We start from the raw sequence: 19,329 nt of genomic DNA, 5'->3' as shown, positions 1-19,329 counted from the left end.
TCATGGCTTTTGTTGGGTTCTGCATTTCAGAGGGCTGATTACCCTTTAGAATCATATTTCTTACAGTTGGATTACTAAACAGCCAGGCTGTGAGAGCCCAAGCTATTGGTTTGTTTGTTTTGGCTATGGCTAGGTTGCATTGTTCCACCTAATTTTTTTTTTAATCCTGCTTATTGTTGACTCACAGCAGAGTTAGCAAACTGAGAGGAAGCCACACTATCCAAAAGTGTTCATTTCTTTGTGAAGTTTCTGCAAAGCTTGCCTCAGGGCATGTTCACTTACTCCCGTTTTTCAGAAAGCTGCTAAAATAGTGTGCCCTTTACTGAATTAATAAAATTAGGGAGTGGTGCATTACTGAGGTACCATCAGCAGCCCAAATACACATATTACAACCTTACTTTCCAGACAGTAATCATGTTAATACCTTGCAGCAAAAATGACTGAAGAGCACATTGAAGACTAAGAAATGTACTATAGCATAAGCTGTTGTGAGTCACAGGCAGACCATTTGATCAGATGCATAAAGTGTTCTCCTAAGTTGCAGGTACATAAATAGATGGTGGAGGGGGGTATTCAGTTGTAAGCAGGAGGATCAGAAAGAAAAGAAATGCAGAAAACTACAGATAGTGATAATGTCCTTGTTAACAGTGTCCATTCACAAAAAACAACAACATTCAGACACCACCGCAACCTAAAACAACCATTCACCAGCAATAAAAGGCCACACAATAGGGATACAGATATGGGGGCCAGAGCTTGTGGTAGACCCAGATGCCAACTCTGTCCCCATATCTACTCTGGCAGTACTATGATATGATCCCCCATACCACCATCAGAGGTTCATTAATCTGCTCATCTTCTAGCGTGAGATATCTGTCAATCTATCATCTATCTAGATATATAAACAATCATCATCACATTAACATCACAGCTTTCCTCCATCGCTCTACCATTCCCAGTTTTCCCTAATGTGACCTTAAGGTGACCATCCTTGAACTAAGTAACTTTCACAGTGAGTCTGCAGTGTTTAAACAGGTGAATTACAATCATCAAGAGGTTCAGTGCTGTCACTTGTGGGTTTAAACAGGAACAATGCGTTTTATCACACTGCACATGTGAACTGGCCTGTTAAGAAGAGAAGAAGAAGAGTTTGGATTTGATATCCCGCTTTATCACTACCCCAAGGAGTCTCAAAGCGGCTAACAATCTCCTTTCCCTTCCTCCCCACAACAAACACACTGTGAGGTGAGTGAGGCTGAGAGACTTCAGAGAAGTGTGACTAGCCCAAGGTCACCCAGCAGCTGCATGTGGAGGAGTGGGGAAGCGAACCCGGTTCACCAGATTACGAGTCTACCTCTCTTAACCACTGCACCATGCTGGCTCTCAGTTAGTTAGTTAGTACCAGGATGTCTGTTATTTTTGTGAATGGCCAGTTGAGAACGCAATAATCATCATCTGTACTTTTCTTTGTTTAATTTCCTTTTTAACATAAAAGTTTACAGTTCCTCTGCATATGCACGTGTGTGTGCGCGCGTGTGTGCACATGTGCAGCTGAATGAAGTGGACTGTAGTCCACAAAACTTTATGCTAGAATAATTTTTTTAAGGGTGCCACAATACTCTTGGTTGTTTTTACACCTATTTCCGCATCCATACCCAAACTGGTACACTATGTCTCTTCACCCACTCCGCACAACACTATTTGCTAAAAACTATAGCCATTACAGAGTATACAGTATATGACCATAGTCTCCTTCAAGGGCTCCTTCAAATGGCTAGGAACTGGTACTGTATAGGCTTTAAAATAATATTGTTGCAATGTTGCATGAATGTTGCTGCAAATCTCTGAGATTTAAAGGTATTTATGTTAAGCAGAACAGCCTTGCTACTGTTTGCTGCAGCAGCCTTGCTACTAAAGAAGCAGTATGGCAGATGTTAGAAAACCCATTTGGAAGTTGTAGAAAACAGGACATCTTTCTAGCAATGCAATCTGGCGAGCCTATCGCTTCTGCAACGGGGTAGCAAGGCTTTGCCTTTGTGCAACACAAATATACCGTCTTCTAGTATACCATCTGCTCATGAGTCCCCAGGGGCCATCCCCTCCTGGATCATGTTTCAGTGTTGACTTCCAAGCATGTAGGAACTGTGGCTTTCAAGCATGTAGGAAAAAGAAGTGCCTTTTCACTGCCCGTGTTAGAGCGTAGCTGTTTACAGAGAATCTAGAATAAATGGTCAAGAATTGGCTAATTTCTGTGGCTGTGCAGTTTGTGCCAATGATTAGTTCTGGCACTTCCTAAGCTTCACCTTTAGATGGAGAAAGAAAGGTGCAGGGATAGGCAACAAGTACAATATTTTTGCATCCACCAAAGTCTAAACTTCTGATTTATGGGTCGTGATGCTTTTTGTGTGTCTCAATAAATCTAAGTTGATAAATTCACCTCTCTTTAGACTAGTGCAGATTTTGAACATGGTGCCCTCTTGTTTGCATCAGTTCCCAGATTTATTTATTTTCGTGCCGGCCACTCTGGTCAGATGCATTATCTCTGTTGCCAGTTGGCAATGATCTATTGTGGTAAAGAAATCCCAAGTGAGTCCTGAAGGAAGAGGGCCAATTTGGGATGGGTCAGTTCCCTACTTATCCTAGTCTGTCAATCACCAATCTGAGCAATACTGGGTTTTTAGAAGGATATTTAAAAAAAGCACCCTTACTAGATGGTGATTTGTAAGCAATTACGTAAAGCTCTTCATGCCCACTGATACACTTCTGCTAGATTCTCGAGTGACAGTTGTGGAACATAAAAAGAAATGAAGTGGCTGGTGACCCGAAAGCTGTCGTTCTCATTCTGGAGAAATACTGAGTAACCGTGCAGAAGTACAAACCAATGCTTGATCACAGGATGATTTTCCTGCCAGTAAAATCATCACATGTGAAGTGATCTTTCATAGCAATTGAAATCACAAGCAGGAACTTATGAGTAGGGAGAAGGTTGTGGGTAACATGGTCTAGGTGGTAAAAGCATATTTTTATGTTGCTGTTTACGAAGAACAGAAGATTTGCATTATTTTGCTGGAATGCTGTTTTGCCACTACTATGTTGGAAATGTTCTTGTTCCACGCAGTGTTTCCTTGGCATTTCTAACTCCTGCCTGGACGTGTCTCTTGTGCTTTTTAATTTTTAATTTTTTAAAACTCAGGCCACCACCTTCAGCAACTTCTAATCTGTAGCTGCCTTAAAGTGAATATCTAAGTCCCCCTTTCTTCAGATGTATTTTACAGTTAGGTTTGATTATTGGCCCATAAAATATGACCCCTAATTCTGATAGGTGGTGTGCATGTGTGTAATAATCAGGTCATTTTGTGCTAAATGTGTTCCAGATGGCGGTGTGTAATAAGAGCTCAGATTCCAACCCTCCATCTGTCCAGTCAAGATATTATATCTTTGTTTTTGTGTCTCAAGGGCAACTGTCTCAAGCTCCATCCTTCTACCCCCCTAGTGATACCACAACGCTCAGCACAGTATGGGGTCTCTGCATGGCAGGCCATGAAAATCTTTTTAATCTTCCAGTCATTGACAGGGGGGAATGATGTATTCACCCAAGTGCTGTGATGAAGAGCTTAACATTTCAGCAGAAGTTCTCAAAACTCTCTTTCCCCTGCCCCCCAAATAAGTATTTTAAATCTCAAAAGCATATATTTATAAACTAAACTCTGTACTATGGGAATATTGATTGCTTTTTGGAACAACTGCCACCATGCTTGGACACAAGAATATCGGGCTAAAACTGAGGTGGATGACTGCCTTCTTCCTTGGCCATGGAGACAGTTCCTCTGAGTGATTGCAAATGGCGGTTTTCTGCATCCCTCATTCCTTCTTTTCAACCTGAGGGAAGCATTCCTTCATGGGGCCAAATGTCATTGGTGAGCAGGGTCAGAGGCAAAAGTGAGAGGACCAACATATGTGACCAGGGCCGGATTTAGGTTTGATGAGGCCCAAAGCTACTGAAGGTAATGGGGCCCTTTATATGTCCAGCTGTCCTTTGTCAGCAACAAATTGTCGCTGTTTCTTGTGTTGAATATATACTATATGGTAATTTATGGACCTAATAGGTCCATACACAACACAAAACACTGTTGCTGTATGTGGGTTTTCTTTTATTTGTTTTTTATCTTATATTTTGTAAATGTATGTCCAGTTTTTCCCCTTTAATTTTTTGGGGGGGCCTCAAGAGAGTGGGGCCCTAAGCTATAGCTTGTTTAGCTTATACATAAATCTGGCACTGTATGTGACTCTTTACTTTTGTAGAGTAGGCTGCATTCCAGCAATGCAAAAGCCAGAGGTATCTATGGACATTGGCGCACCCATTTCCGCCTTCTCCAATCAGGCAAGCAAGAGGCATTATCACAGTTCAGTTGCACATTCCAGCGAGGCCAAAAGCACTTGAATAGGTTCAGATCCAGAAACCAGGACAAAGGTCTTGAGGGCTCAAAAGAGAGGCCTGGAGGTGCTCCATTTGGCTCCCACTGTCCTGCCCTAGACTAAGTTACAGCCTCCTAAGTTAAATATAGACATGGGCATACTTATTATCCTGGGAGGACACGGAAGTATGTGGTCTCTTTCTGGGTGGTAAACCTTTCTAGGTCCAAACAGATTTAGAGAGTGTGCCTATCTACTGTTCAAATTAATGGACAGTACACAGTGAATCGAAGCGTGTTTCCCTGGAAGTAAACCCCACCTAAACTCCCATGTCCCTTAAAAGTTCAGGCCTATATGTTTCTACTCAGAAGTAAGTCAGTTCAGTGGGGCTTGCTCTTGGGCAAGGGTGTCGAGATTGCAGCACAGGTGTAGTGTAAATTGAGATTTCACAGTAGAGGCTGATCTCAAAGGTTAAGAGTATTTAGCTGGCAGGTGGGGGGAGGTACGTGGACACCCACGTCATATTCACTCCCTTAGGTAAAGAAAATTGTAGTAGGTAGTTGTTGCAAAGCTGTGGTATTCTGTAGAGCAGGGGTCAGCAACCTCTTTTAGCCGTGGGCTGGTCCACCATCCCTCAGACCATGTGGTGGGCTGGACTATATTGGGGGGGGAATGAACAAATTTCTATGCCCCACAAATAACCCATAGATGCATTTTAAATAAAAGGACACATTCTATTCATGTAAAAACACACTGATTCCCGGACTGTCTGCGGGCTGGATTTAGAAGGCAGTTGGGCCACATCTGGCCTTAGGTTGCCTGCCCCTGCTGTAGAGTATAATGAGGATGTACTGCAGTTCACCTCTGAAGCTGAGGTATCCTTGAAAAGGAACAGTCTTGTATGACTTGGCATTTCTGCAAGTTCAGTACTGTATAGATTAGACATTGTGAAGATGCATGGTAATGCAGTGCTAGTGATGCTAAATATAAGAATCACATTGTAGTTTCTAGATAAGAAGGCAGGCCAGCAGCCAGCAAAATTTCACTGTATATGACAGTGTGATCTGGGTGGGTAGTGGGTCCCCTTTTAGCAAAGTCCTACATCAGCAGGGTGTGTGTCCCACGTTAAGTGTTCCTTCCCATTAAGAAGGCCTGTGTGTGAGCCTTTTTTATTCACGTTGCCTTGTTATATGTGTGCTTCGTCTCTGTGCTAGGTTATATTTCTCTAGTGGCTTTAGAAACTATCGGCAGACATTGTAGAAAGAGTGTCCAAGCATCTGATCCAAACCTATTTTTAAAAGGGAGAGTTGTTCTCCCACATCTGGTGCAGGTGCCCTTGGGTCTAATCCTTCTGGCAGGAGGTGTTTCACGTAATATCAGAAGTCACTGCCAAGCCAGTGAGCTCAGAGCTGGAGGTTGCATTACTGACTCTGTTCTGAGGCCAACACGAGCGATGGTGTCATAGGTATTGTACTTTTAGCAGCAGTGGCACTTGTTGAAACTGTGCATCACTGGTGGACTAGTTCCCACTTCAGTATAGGGGAATGGCTTGGAAAAGTCTAGCCGTTAGCATCCTTGGAGAAGCTGATGCAACAAGAGAGGGCCATATGGAGAGCAGAATCATTTTGCCCATGTGAAGTTCCTCTTCATAGCGTATGAGTATTAGCACATGGTGCATAGCCCACTGTAACCACAGTGGTCCTTCTGGAAGGACTTGTTCCTTAAGCCACCATGAAACTATTCCTTTAATCATTATTATTTTTTATCCAATTTATACTTTGCCCTTCTTCCCAAAGGACCCTGAAATACCCTAGCTTTTTCCTCCTGGGAAAGTTCAATAACCAACATGGGCATACATTCAGTTTCTTCGTATGCATCTTTTTGCCTTATTGAAAACAATAAAAGTCAACTGTTAAAATGAATTCTCACACGATGGAGGCTGTTGGCTTCAGAGATTTATTTAGCCACCCTCCATTCGAGCATGAGAGCAACTGTTGGGAAATGGTTATCATTCCTCTTTGAGCATACACTGCATTCCTTTTCCTGCCCACTCTCTCTTCGTATCAGACTGTCATTGAAGGGGTTTCTACGGCAGTGGCAAACTGTGTTAGGGTTCACCATTAGCATGAATGTGGCCAGCACTTACTTTGCCTGCTTCTAAATTGGTCCCTTGGCATTTTTGAAGCAACTCAATGATATTTAACTGCAACAGAAGGCAATTATTAGACACAAAAATGTTTAATGGATAGAAGAACCATTCAGGCATTACGTCTTCTCATGTTCAGAGAATGCATGAAATGGGGAGTTGGGCGATGCACGTAGGCCTTTCCCCCAGTAGCCCTGTCAACACAAAGGTATAAAGTTGAATTCTAATCACTGAGTGTGCCTTCTGTAACCCAGAAGGCAAGCTGCACTGGGGTCCCGAAGGTGGAGAGCATTTTTTGCTCTGCCCGAGTAGGGTGAGAATGTTCTCTAAAAATGGTGTTTGGTTGGTTGGTGGCTTAATACTCAAGCTACAGTGAATGGAACTCTCAAACTGTCATCTCTAGAGATGCCCAATGAGACTATGGTTCCAATGTTCTACCTTGAGGGAGCAGTTTTGAGTATACATGTATGGCTTTGCTTACTTGGGAGTCCAACTAATTGGAGTCGTTGGGGCTTAACTTCTGAATAAACACACATACGAATGGGTTGAGAGATGGTTTAATGTCTCAGTAGTCAAAGTGTTGGACAGTCAAGGTGGAGGCATGGGTGCCACCTTTATAGGCACATGGGGAGTGCAGACATGATATCTGGCATGATATCACTGCCTGCCCTGGCCAACTACCTCTTCCTGTTTCCTCCTATGGAGGGTGAGTAAGCAGAACTCAAGCCAGGCAAGAGAGTGGAATGAAATAAAAGGGTGCTCCTGTTCTAATATTGATTCACCTCAATCCACAGACCTTAACTTTGCATGCAGAGGTGGATCCACCCAAACAGCCAAGACAGATGATTGGTACTTGGTTGGAGTTTCCAGAGAAGAAAATGGGCTTGTTTCTTTTAAAAAGTCTATTTGTATGCTACTTTTCCAGGAAATTGTGCCCGAAGGTGCTCATAACATATCCAGTAGACAATAACAATTTGAAAATACATATGATAAACAATTAGAAATAGCATTATCAATAAGCAGATACAACAACAACAACAACAACAACAACCTATACAGCATTGTATAAAACAATACAAATAAGTTAAGGTAACAGCTTAGAAGAAGAAGAAGAAGAAGAAGAAGAGGAGGAGTTTGGATTTGATATCCCGCTTTTTACTACCCGAAGGAGTCTCAAAGCGGCTAACATTCTCCTTTCCCTTCCTCCTCCACAACAAACACTCTGTGAGGTGAGTGGGGCTGAGAGACTTCAGAGAAGTGTGACTAGCCCAAGGTCACCCAGCAGCTGCATGTGGAGGAGTGCAGACACGAACCCGGTTCCCCAGATTACGAGTCTGCCGCTCTTAACCACTACACCAAACTGGCTCAAACGCCTAAATGACGTTATATAAAGCAGTTGGGTTATATAAAACAATACAATTAGCTTAACCTAATGTGAAAGCTTAAGCCGAATGGTAGAGAGAATAATAACAGCACAAAAATAGAATAGTGGTATATAAACCACCACTACATGCTACATAACCCACCTGCTTCCTGTCTTCAGACATTCACGAACCCTGACCCGCCCATCTCACACCTGGGGGAGTGGAGACCTGCTCCAACTCAGAGGGGCCCACTGTTATTGTGGGCTCTTACCTACAAGGTGGTACATAACTTGTCTTCCATGTTTTTCCACAAAGCAATATGTATTCATAAGCATGGTACCGGGGTGGGGGAGCACCCTCCCCCTTGTGGGAACCCTCAAAGGAATATTTAAAAGGAAGTGCCCAGGTCCAAATATTTGAGAATCAGTATGTAAAATAGAAAGAATGTGAAGTCCTTTAGTACCACATCACTGTTTGTTTGCACAGAAACCCTAGTCACAATGGCTCTACTCTTTGTAGGTGAGGCTGATTTGACTGAGGTAGACCAATGAACCCATAATATAGAAGTGAGATTAGAACAAGCTAATGATGCCTATATTACAAACAAATTGGTTTTAGCATGTGGAAAGCCACACTTGTTTCCTTTTTGGAAACATTTTGGTGATTATGTTCCTCCACAAGAGTAGTTTGGAGTGATTTGTATGATAGAATGTAGAAAAACAAGGGATTTCGGGGGGACATACCTGTTAGCAGGAGTCAAGACTTCACTGGAATAATTTTTCTACATTGCTTCCTGCTCAGGTATTGTTCCAAATTACACAGAGGGGAATGATGCATTATAACCAACCCTTTGAAGTGACTCTCCTCCCCAAAATCTGCTTTCATCTAAAGTATTTTTCTTTGATGTGGAGGCTTGAAGGAGATTTCTTATAGTGATGAATCAAAAAGGCCATGTGTGGATGTTATGCATAATTGGTTAGTGCACTAGGTTTATTTCCAAAAGAGCAGCTGTGTTTAGATGTGACAGCCGCAGATTTGTATGTTTAAACCTTATTCTGTCACAACTGCACAGAAAGTGGGGGTACGGGGGGTAGGGGAAGGCTCTGGTTTAAGTAGCAGCAAGGCATACAGGTGAGGACTGGAAAGATTTTATTTCTGCCTATAATGTACCTCCCTGCATCTCCTTTCTCTCAGGCCGTTTGCTTCCAGCCAGAGCTCCAATACAGGAAGAGAGCCTGGTTACAAATGAAGTCTTTGGAAGGGGAAGGACTGTGGGGAGATAAGCCATAGGCTAGTGGTAACCCAAACACTACAATTCCCATCAGCCCCGGCAGGTATGGCCAAGGGCCAGGGATGATGGGAGCTGTAGACCTGCAGCATCTAAGAGCCCCATGTTGACTACCCCAGGCTACAGGAAAGTTATGCACATGTTCCTTTGGATTGGATCCATAGTTAAGCACATGGACCCACTGCCATTGTGCATGGTTTGGCCCTTTGGTTGGCTGCAGCAAAACCGGCAAATGGTCTTGTGATGCCTTAAACCCTCAACTCCCTGATCCATCTGGGCTGAGGCATAATTCTCACAGATGCAGGCTGGTCTGGTGCTTGTTATGCCCTGGTTTGATCCAGGCATTCCTGTCAACCAGCAGTCTGGTAGGGAAAGTAGGAATTGGAATCGCCCTCCTCCCTCATCCATCCATTGGCTCATCCTCCTTTTACATGGCTGTGTGCATGCAGCCCGCCAGGCTGTGTTGTGCATGCTCTGATGCATTTACGTATCATACCTTTGGTTGGTAGTGGGGAACTTCAGGAAAGGGGTCTGAATGCTGGCCTCTAGGCCTCCCTGTCTAGGGCTGGGAACTCTCCACAGTGCACAACCCTCACTGGCCCTGCTTTGCACATAATCCCCCCCCCCCCCATGACTGGAATGTGCCCTCAAATTCTGGTAATGCCTCTTGCTTGTTTGGATGGAAGAGAGAGAAGTGTGGAAGGGTGTAGAAACCAGCCTACTGTAGGCTACTTAGGTAAAATTTACATTTTTGCTCCGCCCACTTTAGCATCTAGCCCAGCCCACCAGTGGCATATGGCCCTTTGAAGGTTGTTCAGGAGGGAATGTGGCCCCAGGGCATTCTAAATACCTCATGTGTTAAAGGCTGGCCTTGCCTTGCTATTGCCCTCCGTGATTTTGAAAAATAACTTCTGAAGTATGATTCGGGACCCTAGAAAATCAGGGTTCCATATTGCAGGGGAGCCTATGTGAAAAGGTGCAAAAGAAGGACAGGAGAGCAGAGCCAGCACACTCACCCTTACTCCTCCACATCATATGAGGGATATAGAAGGGCTGCGTTGGGACAGGCAGTGGGCTCTTGCCTGAAAAATGCCCTTCAATATTTTCTGCACATGCAGGAACTTGATCTGCATGCTGTGGGCCCAGTTTCATTTCTAGGTGACACCATTGATTTGTGTACTTTTTTAAATTAAAAAATAATATGGCTGGCTGCCCTATTTCTTTTTTAAGATATTGGGAACAAACAGTACCTGGTTGCTGATAGAAGTACATTATATTATATATATCAGGCACGTCCAACAGGTAGATCGTGATCTACCGGTAGATCACTGGACGTCTGTGGTAGATTACTGGCTCCCCCAATGAAGCTCAACAACTTTGGCTCCCCTAAGAAAAACTCCATTTTTTGCCCTGCACCACCCCAAAACAGGGATTTCCTTCTCCCTAAAAAAAGCTCAACAACAACTTTGACCTGAATGCCTTAAAAATGGGGCTTTCCTCCTCCCCCAAAAAGCTCAACAACTTTGACCTCAACCCCCAAAAAGTGGTAGATCACTGCCAGTTTTTAACTCTGTAAGTAGATCACAGTCTCTTAGGAGTTGGCCACCCCTGATATATATGAACTGAATGGTAATTTGGAGATGGGTGCGTGCAGCAAAGGAGTAGTTTGGGTAAGTTCTGCTCTGATGCCACTGGGCCACAAAATCTATCTCTCCTTGCTTCCTTCCCGACAAACATTTGTGTCACAGTAATCGTATTTGTTGTTAATGTTCCACAACAACTTGATAGTTTACCCCATATATTTCTGCTGTTTTGGAAATGAAAATACCCTATAATTAGAAAAAAGAGAGGGAAAATCATTCTGTAATCTCATTTACAGAGATCTTGACACTGGTGTTGCTGCTTGGTTTACTGATGCCCAGCTTGTTATTCCAAAATCTGTTCCCCATCATTTAATTTTAGAAATTCATACGTCTTGCCTGAAGTTGCTGTAATGTTGGTGTTATGCAGCCTGCAGTATGGCTATTTACAGTATCTTTCATGCTATTACCATATAAGGTCAGTGGAAAATTTGGCCAAGAAAAAGAAATGCCAAAGGGAACTAAGAAATAAGCAGTGGATGCAACTGTAAAGGGAATAATTGCATGTTTCTTATACGTATGGCCATGTACATTAGCTAATCATTGGGCTTGATTTCAGAAATGGCCTCAAGGTCCTAGAAATGAATACCTTGAGAACAAATATACTAGTGGTTATGCGTAAGTTCAGCAAAGGTCAGTGAGATGAATAATGTCTTTTGAGTTTATTGCATTTTAGGGCCTTTCCAGTTTACCGAATGGCAACTGCATAGTTTCCTCTTGCTTGCTGAGCTCGATCCAAATATTTTTATTTGAAAAGGTGCCTCTGTTTCAGAGATTCTGGTCTGGATAAAATAGGAAATTGTGGCTTCCTGCTACATGCATGAGCCTCAGGCTCATACCCCCCCCCAATCTCCTCCTCATTAATGTGCAAAGCATTAAAAGCTGCCACTTTTGATTTTAAACAAACCACAGTCTCTTACTGCATCAAAACTCTTCTTAGCCACTTTAGATGGTGAACAAGCCCATGGTTTGAACCTCTCTTGTTGAAGCTAACTAGAGTTCACATGCAGTGGGGAGCTGTGGTTAGTTTAAAATTGAAAACGGGTGTTTTTAATCTCTTGCATGCCAAAAGAGACAGAGGGCCGAACCTGTAGCATTCTGTGACTTATGTAATGTTTTCCATTACACCTGAACCAGCTCTTCTGGACAGAGTGCAACCACAATTTGACATAAACTGTAGTTCAAACTTCAAAACATGTAATGGTTAGACATACTGTATAGGCAAACCATAGTTTCTGCAGTTTCCATCCCCCCCCCACTTCCTTTCCTGATAATTCCTGGATGCTCTCTTGAAGCGTGGCTTCTAAGTGTGAGGCAATGTCCCAAACAATGGTTTATTGGTTAGGATATACGGTAATCTCAAGCCACACTTCCTTCAAATTGTGATTTGCAAATCTGTGTCAAATTGTAGTTTCACATGCTGATGAGGCCCTTGATAACCAGGGTTTGTCAAAATGTATCAGTTTGGAAATCGTGACAGACTATAGTTTGGCCTTTGCTCTGAACCATCTCACTGTGTTGAAGTGTATCAAAGTTGTTGGTGTTGTGAAGATTTGTTTTGAGTGTCACAAGCACCTGGCTGGATAATGCCTGCAACATCACTGGTGATGAAGGATGGATATTTCCCCTACTCCACGAAACACTAGTTTGTAACCTTTTAAAAAGATTTGTACACAAAAATTTAAGGTTCTTTTTTATCCTTGAAATTTGTTTGGATAAACCATGCCTGCAGCACAACCTAAAGGTGCAGAATTCAAAAGGCACCTATAGGAAAGCATGCTTTGCCCACTCTGAAGAGACTTTGACTTCAGTGGTGTATAATAAGGAAATATATTTTAGAGAAACCTTCTGTCCGTTCGTCTGATGTTGAATAGCAGCCTCTTCCACTTCTGCTCTCCCTGCTTTGCTATAATAGATAGCAGATCAGATAACAGGGCTATATGTGGTGTTTCCTTCTGCATATTTGACATACATGCAGAGAGGCTTTTGTTCTCTGCAGTGTAATTCTGCCCTCTGGAGACTCTTCATTTTTTAAGAAGCAGGTTACTAGCTCCCATGGTTGAGAGGGAAAAACTGTAGTCTTACCTCTATCATAGCCTTCCTTATAAATAAAAAAAGAATGTTCCATGCTAGTTCAAAATATAAACATTCAGTGCATAGTCAGTTATGCAAAAGAAAAGAAATGTATGCAGATATGCAAATCTCCATATGTTTTATATTTCTTCTATCTGTTACAAATGACCCATCACCATCAGGGACAGTGCAGACCAGAATGTCCATATACTAAGTAAATCATGGTCAATTTGCCTTTGGAGTTGGGTAGAACATTTGTGTGGCACAGGTGGTCTTGATACGGAGAGAGCAAAACAAGCTGGGTTTTTGTTCATGGGTTGCTTTATACATGCCATATGTGCTGGTGCGGTGTTTTGAATTTTTAAAAGGAGTATGGACATTATAAACTTCACATGTCCGTTCCGGAACATAAATCATGGTGCTGACAGTTTTGAGTCCTGAAAAGAATTAAATAGGCTTCTTCCCATGCCCCCCCCCCTCTCACCCCCATTTCAAATTCCTAAATGATTTGTAATGTCAGGCAAGCAAAGTTTGCCCAGACTGGCTCATTCCATTAGGCAAAACTCCTGATGGTGCCACAAACAAGGTGCCACACAATACTCTCTTTATTCTTTTGGTGCTACTATTTCCCCTCTGGAATTTGCCCATGTTTGATTGTCATATTTGTCACAGCACATTTCTGTTCAGAGTGTTTGCTCTTAAGCTAAGTGGAAGAGGATTGTTCTGTTTACCCATTTGATGGTGGTTTCCTGTGGTTCCTTCTTTTTCTTTTTTTTTGCTGTCGCTCAGCCTTCCACAACTGCTGCAATGACCAGACTACAAATTATCAACAGGGTGATGTTTGCTCTCTGATCAATAGAGGGCACTCCTATAACAAAAAATGCATACACGTCAGTCCACCTGTACTCACCTGTTCATTGACCTACAAATAGAGGTATTTTCACACTTTTAGTTCTTGCAAATTGAAGTATCAAAATACACCTATAAAGCCTCATTTGCAGGGCACTCGACATTCTCTGTCTTGTACTGAAACCTGAAAAACTTTGTTTTCCCTTGTTGAAATACATATGGAACAGGGAACCATAGAACAATGCAATCCCACAGTTATTTGGAGAAGTGTTAGAATTGCCATCATTTAAAATTATTCAGATGTTAGCGTCTTCTTAATATAGTTGACTCTGCTCCATAAACAATCCATATTCATCCAAACTCTTGTTTTCTGGATATATATATATATATATATTTGGGGGGAGTGGGCTTCTATTTTGTGGACTGCTGGCTACCCAACTTTCTCAAGGGCAAAGGTTTATGGATCCTGATGGATTCTTCATGTCTTTCACACTGTTTCTGACAGTTAAGTGTCAATTCTGTCAATGGTCTGGTTACACTCTGGAATGAGAAGGTGTCCTCCGCAACAGATCACTTCCAGATATCATCACCAAAACCGTGCAATTGGTGCAACTTCCTGGTATATTAAATTGCTTAGGACAATGAAATACTTGAGTCAACAGCTCAAGTTGTGAGCCGGAGCATCTGGAGGGGAAGTCTGGGCAAGAGTGTATAAGGTGATAGCAGTGGAAAAGGGTTTTTTCTGACAGTTTTGTGCAGATGCAGTGTTGGCCAGAGAAGCTTTCTTTAATGATGGCACACCTTTCACTGGAAAGGTAATATCATGGACTGGCAGAGGAGTGATGGGAGGCACCAGCTAGGGAACTCCCAAGGGAACCCCCAGGGGAAGAAGGCTTGGGGCCAGGGGGTTGGTAGTGAGACAATGATGAGTAGTCAGAGGGAGAAAAGGGAGCAGACTGGGAGGAGCAGGTGTCAGAAGTTGAAGAGGCAACAGGGTTTAGTGAACAGGAAGAGGCTGGGGCAGAGAGCAGTCCTGATTCAGAGGCTGGAGAGGAGGGGCACCAGGAGACAGAGAGGAAACAGGCTGCTGCAGAATCCCGGGAGTACCCCTCTCCCCTCGTCTCCCAGAACATGCAGAGAAGTGAAAAGAGCAGAGGAGAGAGATCGGTTGCATGAAGACGCAGTCTCCAATTGCTTGGGGAAAACCCTGGAGAGGAGGGGACTTAGGCAGCTGTGGGAATGCGGGGACCTTCAGTCCTCACAACTGCCTCAGTGGGGCAAAACCTACTGGGAAGAGTTGGTGAGATCACTAGGCCTGTATTGTTTTGGTTTCTTTGAATAAAGAGTTAGCTTCACTGACACCAGTGATTTTTTATTGCTGACCTTCACCTGCCTCTGACTCCTGACAGGTAATTATTGTAATCCTCATTAGCCCTCTGTGAACAAATAGCAGTATGTTGCACTGATAAATTGCTCTCCCCCCCCCCCCACTTGGACATCACAGTTACTAGAGTCAGATGTGAAGATTGCACCATCTGGTCAGGTTTTATGAGTACCTTTTAGTTTTTCAGCCTGAGGATGTGGATAACCTTGTTGCAGGACTGGGATACCACTTGTGTTTTTGACCCTGGTGCATCCTGTCTAACTACAACTCAGTGTGTGTCAGAAATACTTCGTGCCTCCTTCAGAGAGGTTGTCATTCCTGCTGCTTATATACAGGCAGTAGCGACACTACTTAGGATCCTGGGGTGGCAGTCTATAAAGTTTTACTCAGAGCAGACCTGTTGAAATTAATGGACCTATGTGAATCAAGTGCATTAATTCCAGCTGTCCTAGTATGAGTAAAATTTAGTTGACTATCACCCAGTTAAAATTATGGGCAGTATGTCAGAACTTGTAGTAACAGCTTAAGTCTAAGTGTTTCTGGATGAAACTGATTATTTAGACCCTTTGAAGTTTGGGAGCTGCCTGGATGTTGAGACTGATACATGGTTGCTCTGATACATGACCTGTACCAAGAAATGGACAGCAGGAGTGCAATCTTGCTGATTTCTCTTCTACAGCAGCCATTCAGGTGTAGTGCTAAGACCATCTAATTTTCAATGGAACTCAATATGGTTTATAATCCAAAAAATGCAACAAATAATAAAGTATATAGCAATTCCTATTGAAACATGCATATTAGTTTGTGATGTTTTAGTTTAAAGTTCTGTCTCCTTTTATATGCCTGTTGTCTTTGTCCATGGAGTTTTCTTGGCAGGGATACTGGAGTGGCTTGCCAGTTCCTCCTCCAGGTGGATCACGTTTGGTCCAAACTCTCCACTATGACCTGTCCATAGCTTCCCTGAGTAATTTTTATACTGATATTATTATTATCCTGCAGTTGTATATGAGAGTAACTTAAATAATATGGGCTGTTTTTATCATAAACTGAATCGTTTTATTTTGCTTGTTGTTATTTGTGTAAGCTGTCATGAATTTATTTCATAAAGAAAACTGAGATATACATTTTTACTGATTGTTTCTAGTCATGAGGGTTGAGTTTATGTGTGTGCCATTGGTTTTGTTTCACATTGTACAGTGAGATACATGCGCATGCGCGCGCACACACACACATTTAAGTGGGTTAGAAATAAATGTTAAGTTTCTGTTTAGGTCACCATCTGTTTAGTTAGCTGCATCAGGCTTAGGTTTTCCACTGGGTGCCAACCATGGGAATCAATGTTAATCTAGCCTCTCTGGTATTATCCTGTAGAGTTGAAAACATATGTGCACTTATTATGTTTTACACATGTCACTGGGTTGTTGTTTTTATAATAATGACTAATTATTTTGCAGCATTTCCCAGCCTGGTAGTTGCCAAGAGACTAATAGCCCCAGCACATCTGTTCCTGACCTAAAATCCTTGACTTCTGAACCAGCTACCAACGTAGAGCAGCCTGCCCAAGAGAGCAGAAGCCTGACAGAAGAAATCAAGAGGTACTGTGAAGCCCTTGAGGCTGAGATTTCTTTAGCCAATCTTTGTGTGTGTGTGTGTGTATGTCTTGTGTTGCAATGTTGGCATGTAGCATCGAACTGTAGAGTTGGAAGTGTCATCTACTCCAACCCCCTGCAACGCAGGAATCTCTACAGGTGGTTCCCAATCCAATTTGAATCCATCTTGGACCCTGCTTAGCTTTGCAAATGTACCAGCAGTCTGGTTGCTGCGCTGCTAGGAGGATTCTTATTTGTATTCTTACTTGAGATATTGAGCAGTTTTCTGGCTGGCCAAGTGCGGAGAAATGAATTCTCCTTCTCAAGATGATAGACAATGCTTAACAATCATATGCATTTTAATAGCTGTAGAAGACAGACAATTTGACTAAAGTTTGTTAACTTTGGTGCAAATATTAATCAATGGGTCTGAGACTGAAGGAAACGGTGCTGGTTTCACAAGCGCCCTGGTTACCTTCTCCTCTGCCAAACTTGAATAAAAATAAAAATAAAGATGAAGTTTTCTACAAGTTTCTTTCCAAACAGATGGTTTGTATTGTGGGATTAAATTGCTATGGGCTTCCTTCTAGCAATAAGAAGAAAGGGAACTGAATATGCTTGTTGTCAGTTCATGTGCAGTAAATGCATTGCTGAGATTGTATGATTGCAAACCTTGATAGGATTTGAACTTGTTTGTTTTGTTATTATTTTGATTCTGTTGCGTTACTGCAATAGATAGTATTACTGCTGCAGAGATTGCAGGAAAGAAAAATACTAAAGAAGAGTTTTCTTGTCAATAATGAAGCTCTTTCAGTTTAATAACTAATAAACTGTTTAATGTGCTCAAAAATAGCAACCCCATACTTCACAGTTAATCCTGTGGAAAACCTATGAGCAGAGCAATCACAACTCTAACTGGGGAGCAGCAGGGCAAAATGGAGCAGTCAGGGCAGAAGTTTTGGGCTTTTTTTAATGGTTTGTGTGCTATGCCAAGTCCAGACTGCTGCAGAAGCGGGACCTAAAATGAGACTCTCTCTAGAAACTGAACTCTTAGGATGTAGCAGATCCTTAGTTGGCCCAGCTGCCGCTCCCCCTTGCAATGACTTGCTTTATAGAGCTGCAGTGGGGGCTTCAAGGCTGAGCCTCCCATCCATGCCAACTGGCATTGGCCAGCGACATAAATCAGGGGTTAGGATTGCAACCTTCAAAGCCTGATGTCAAACTAAAAAACAACAACATACTTTAATTGTTTAGCAGTCAATTAACAACTGAAATCTGAAATTTTTAGCCTTATTTATATATGCCACCTGGAATAAATTTCACTGAAATAGACTCCCCCCACCCCCCGCCGCCCTAAATCATTTTAGCGAACAACTATAACCCAAACATGCTCAGCATTACATCACATCAGTTGCCGACATGGCCATTCATTTTGGTCCCATGGAACCCTTGTCCAGATGTTTTCTGTGATCACAAAAGCCAGCTATGAATCAGGATGTGTTGAAAGATTTCCTAATCTGGAATCAAATGGCTTTGCTTTGACTATAATTTTCCCTTTAACCAGGCTGAAATGAGACACATGCTCACGTCTCTGTCAGGTGCAAAAAAAAGAAAAGAACATCAGTGTTGATGGTGATTAACGGCTATGTGACTTATGAATTCGCACCCCTATTAATGGAAAGGTCACTCGGTGGAATGGAGAATATTGAGCCATGCATTCCCTGGAGGACATGTCTTCTTCCACCCCACCAATTCAAGCTGGCAGCTTGTGACAACTGCCCTATGTGTTGCCAGAATCCGCAAGAAATGCATGCATCTATCATGCATCTATCATGCATCAATTAGCAGAAATGGAAATCACACATTAAAAAAAAGGGATAGGTTGTCATTGCTTCCAATTCGACGAATAGCAGCAGGAGGTCAGATATCTCAGGGCTACATAAATGATGTAGACTATGTGAAGCATGCGTTAAAACTGTCCCCTGAAATGCGCTGTAGCAGACCGAAAACTTGTTCTTGGTCATGTTGTGCTTAATGTTGCTCTACATTAGCAGGAGGAGTGTGACAGCGTCATGGGGGGTTCTATTGGATTCACTGCCAGTGTCGTTTTTTCTAAAGGGAATTGATCCGTATTCCCAAGCACTTAGTGCTAATACTCTGTCCTCTACACAAGTGCCTTTCTGGAGAGATTGCTGTGTATCGCTCTGGATTTGTTTCCCCCACTTTGCGATCTAAAGCATACAAGTAGGTAGGAGAAAAAGAATATGATTATCTCGAATGTGGTGGTGGTGGCAGGATTAAATGTTTTGTTGAGCTTTTGTAAGTTGCACAGCCATTTAGGCCTGAAGGAATCCCTGCATTTTCTTAATATTTGTATTCTTATATGCTATTTTAGAAACCTTCATTTTGTCATCACACTCTCAATAAATAAGACAGGAAAGGGACAAAAACTACACAGGGCTGGCCTGAGTTATTTTGCTGCTATGTTATTTATTTTATTTTATTTTATTTTAATTACCCACCCTCATCCTAAGGTCCCTGGACAGGCTACAGCAATTTAAAATACAACATTAAAAGCAGTTC

At 42.5% G+C, this 19,329-nt stretch overlaps 1 protein-coding gene across 9 annotated transcripts in view; it reads left to right on the top strand.

The window, feature by feature from the left end:
- The window catches only part of TACC2 (transforming acidic coiled-coil containing protein 2), a 161,784-nt gene that overhangs the window by 55,026 nt on the left and 87,429 nt on the right, over positions 1-19,329 (top strand). For all 9 annotated transcript variants that reach the window (XM_033149503.1, XM_033149498.1, XM_033149497.1 and 6 more), the window contains one exon: positions 16,612-16,752. In XM_033149503.1, coding sequence (XP_033005394.1) covers positions 16,612-16,752 — 141 coding nt within the window. The remainder of the gene's footprint in view (positions 1-16,611; positions 16,753-19,329) is intronic.

Source organism: Lacerta agilis, chromosome 5, assembly GCF_009819535.1.
Source record: "Lacerta agilis isolate rLacAgi1 chromosome 5, rLacAgi1.pri, whole genome shotgun sequence".
Classification (NCBI taxonomy): Eukaryota; Metazoa; Chordata; class Lepidosauria; order Squamata; family Lacertidae; genus Lacerta; species Lacerta agilis.
Note: the sequence above shows the minus strand (reverse complement) of the source record. Positions and strands in the feature narration are given on the sequence as shown.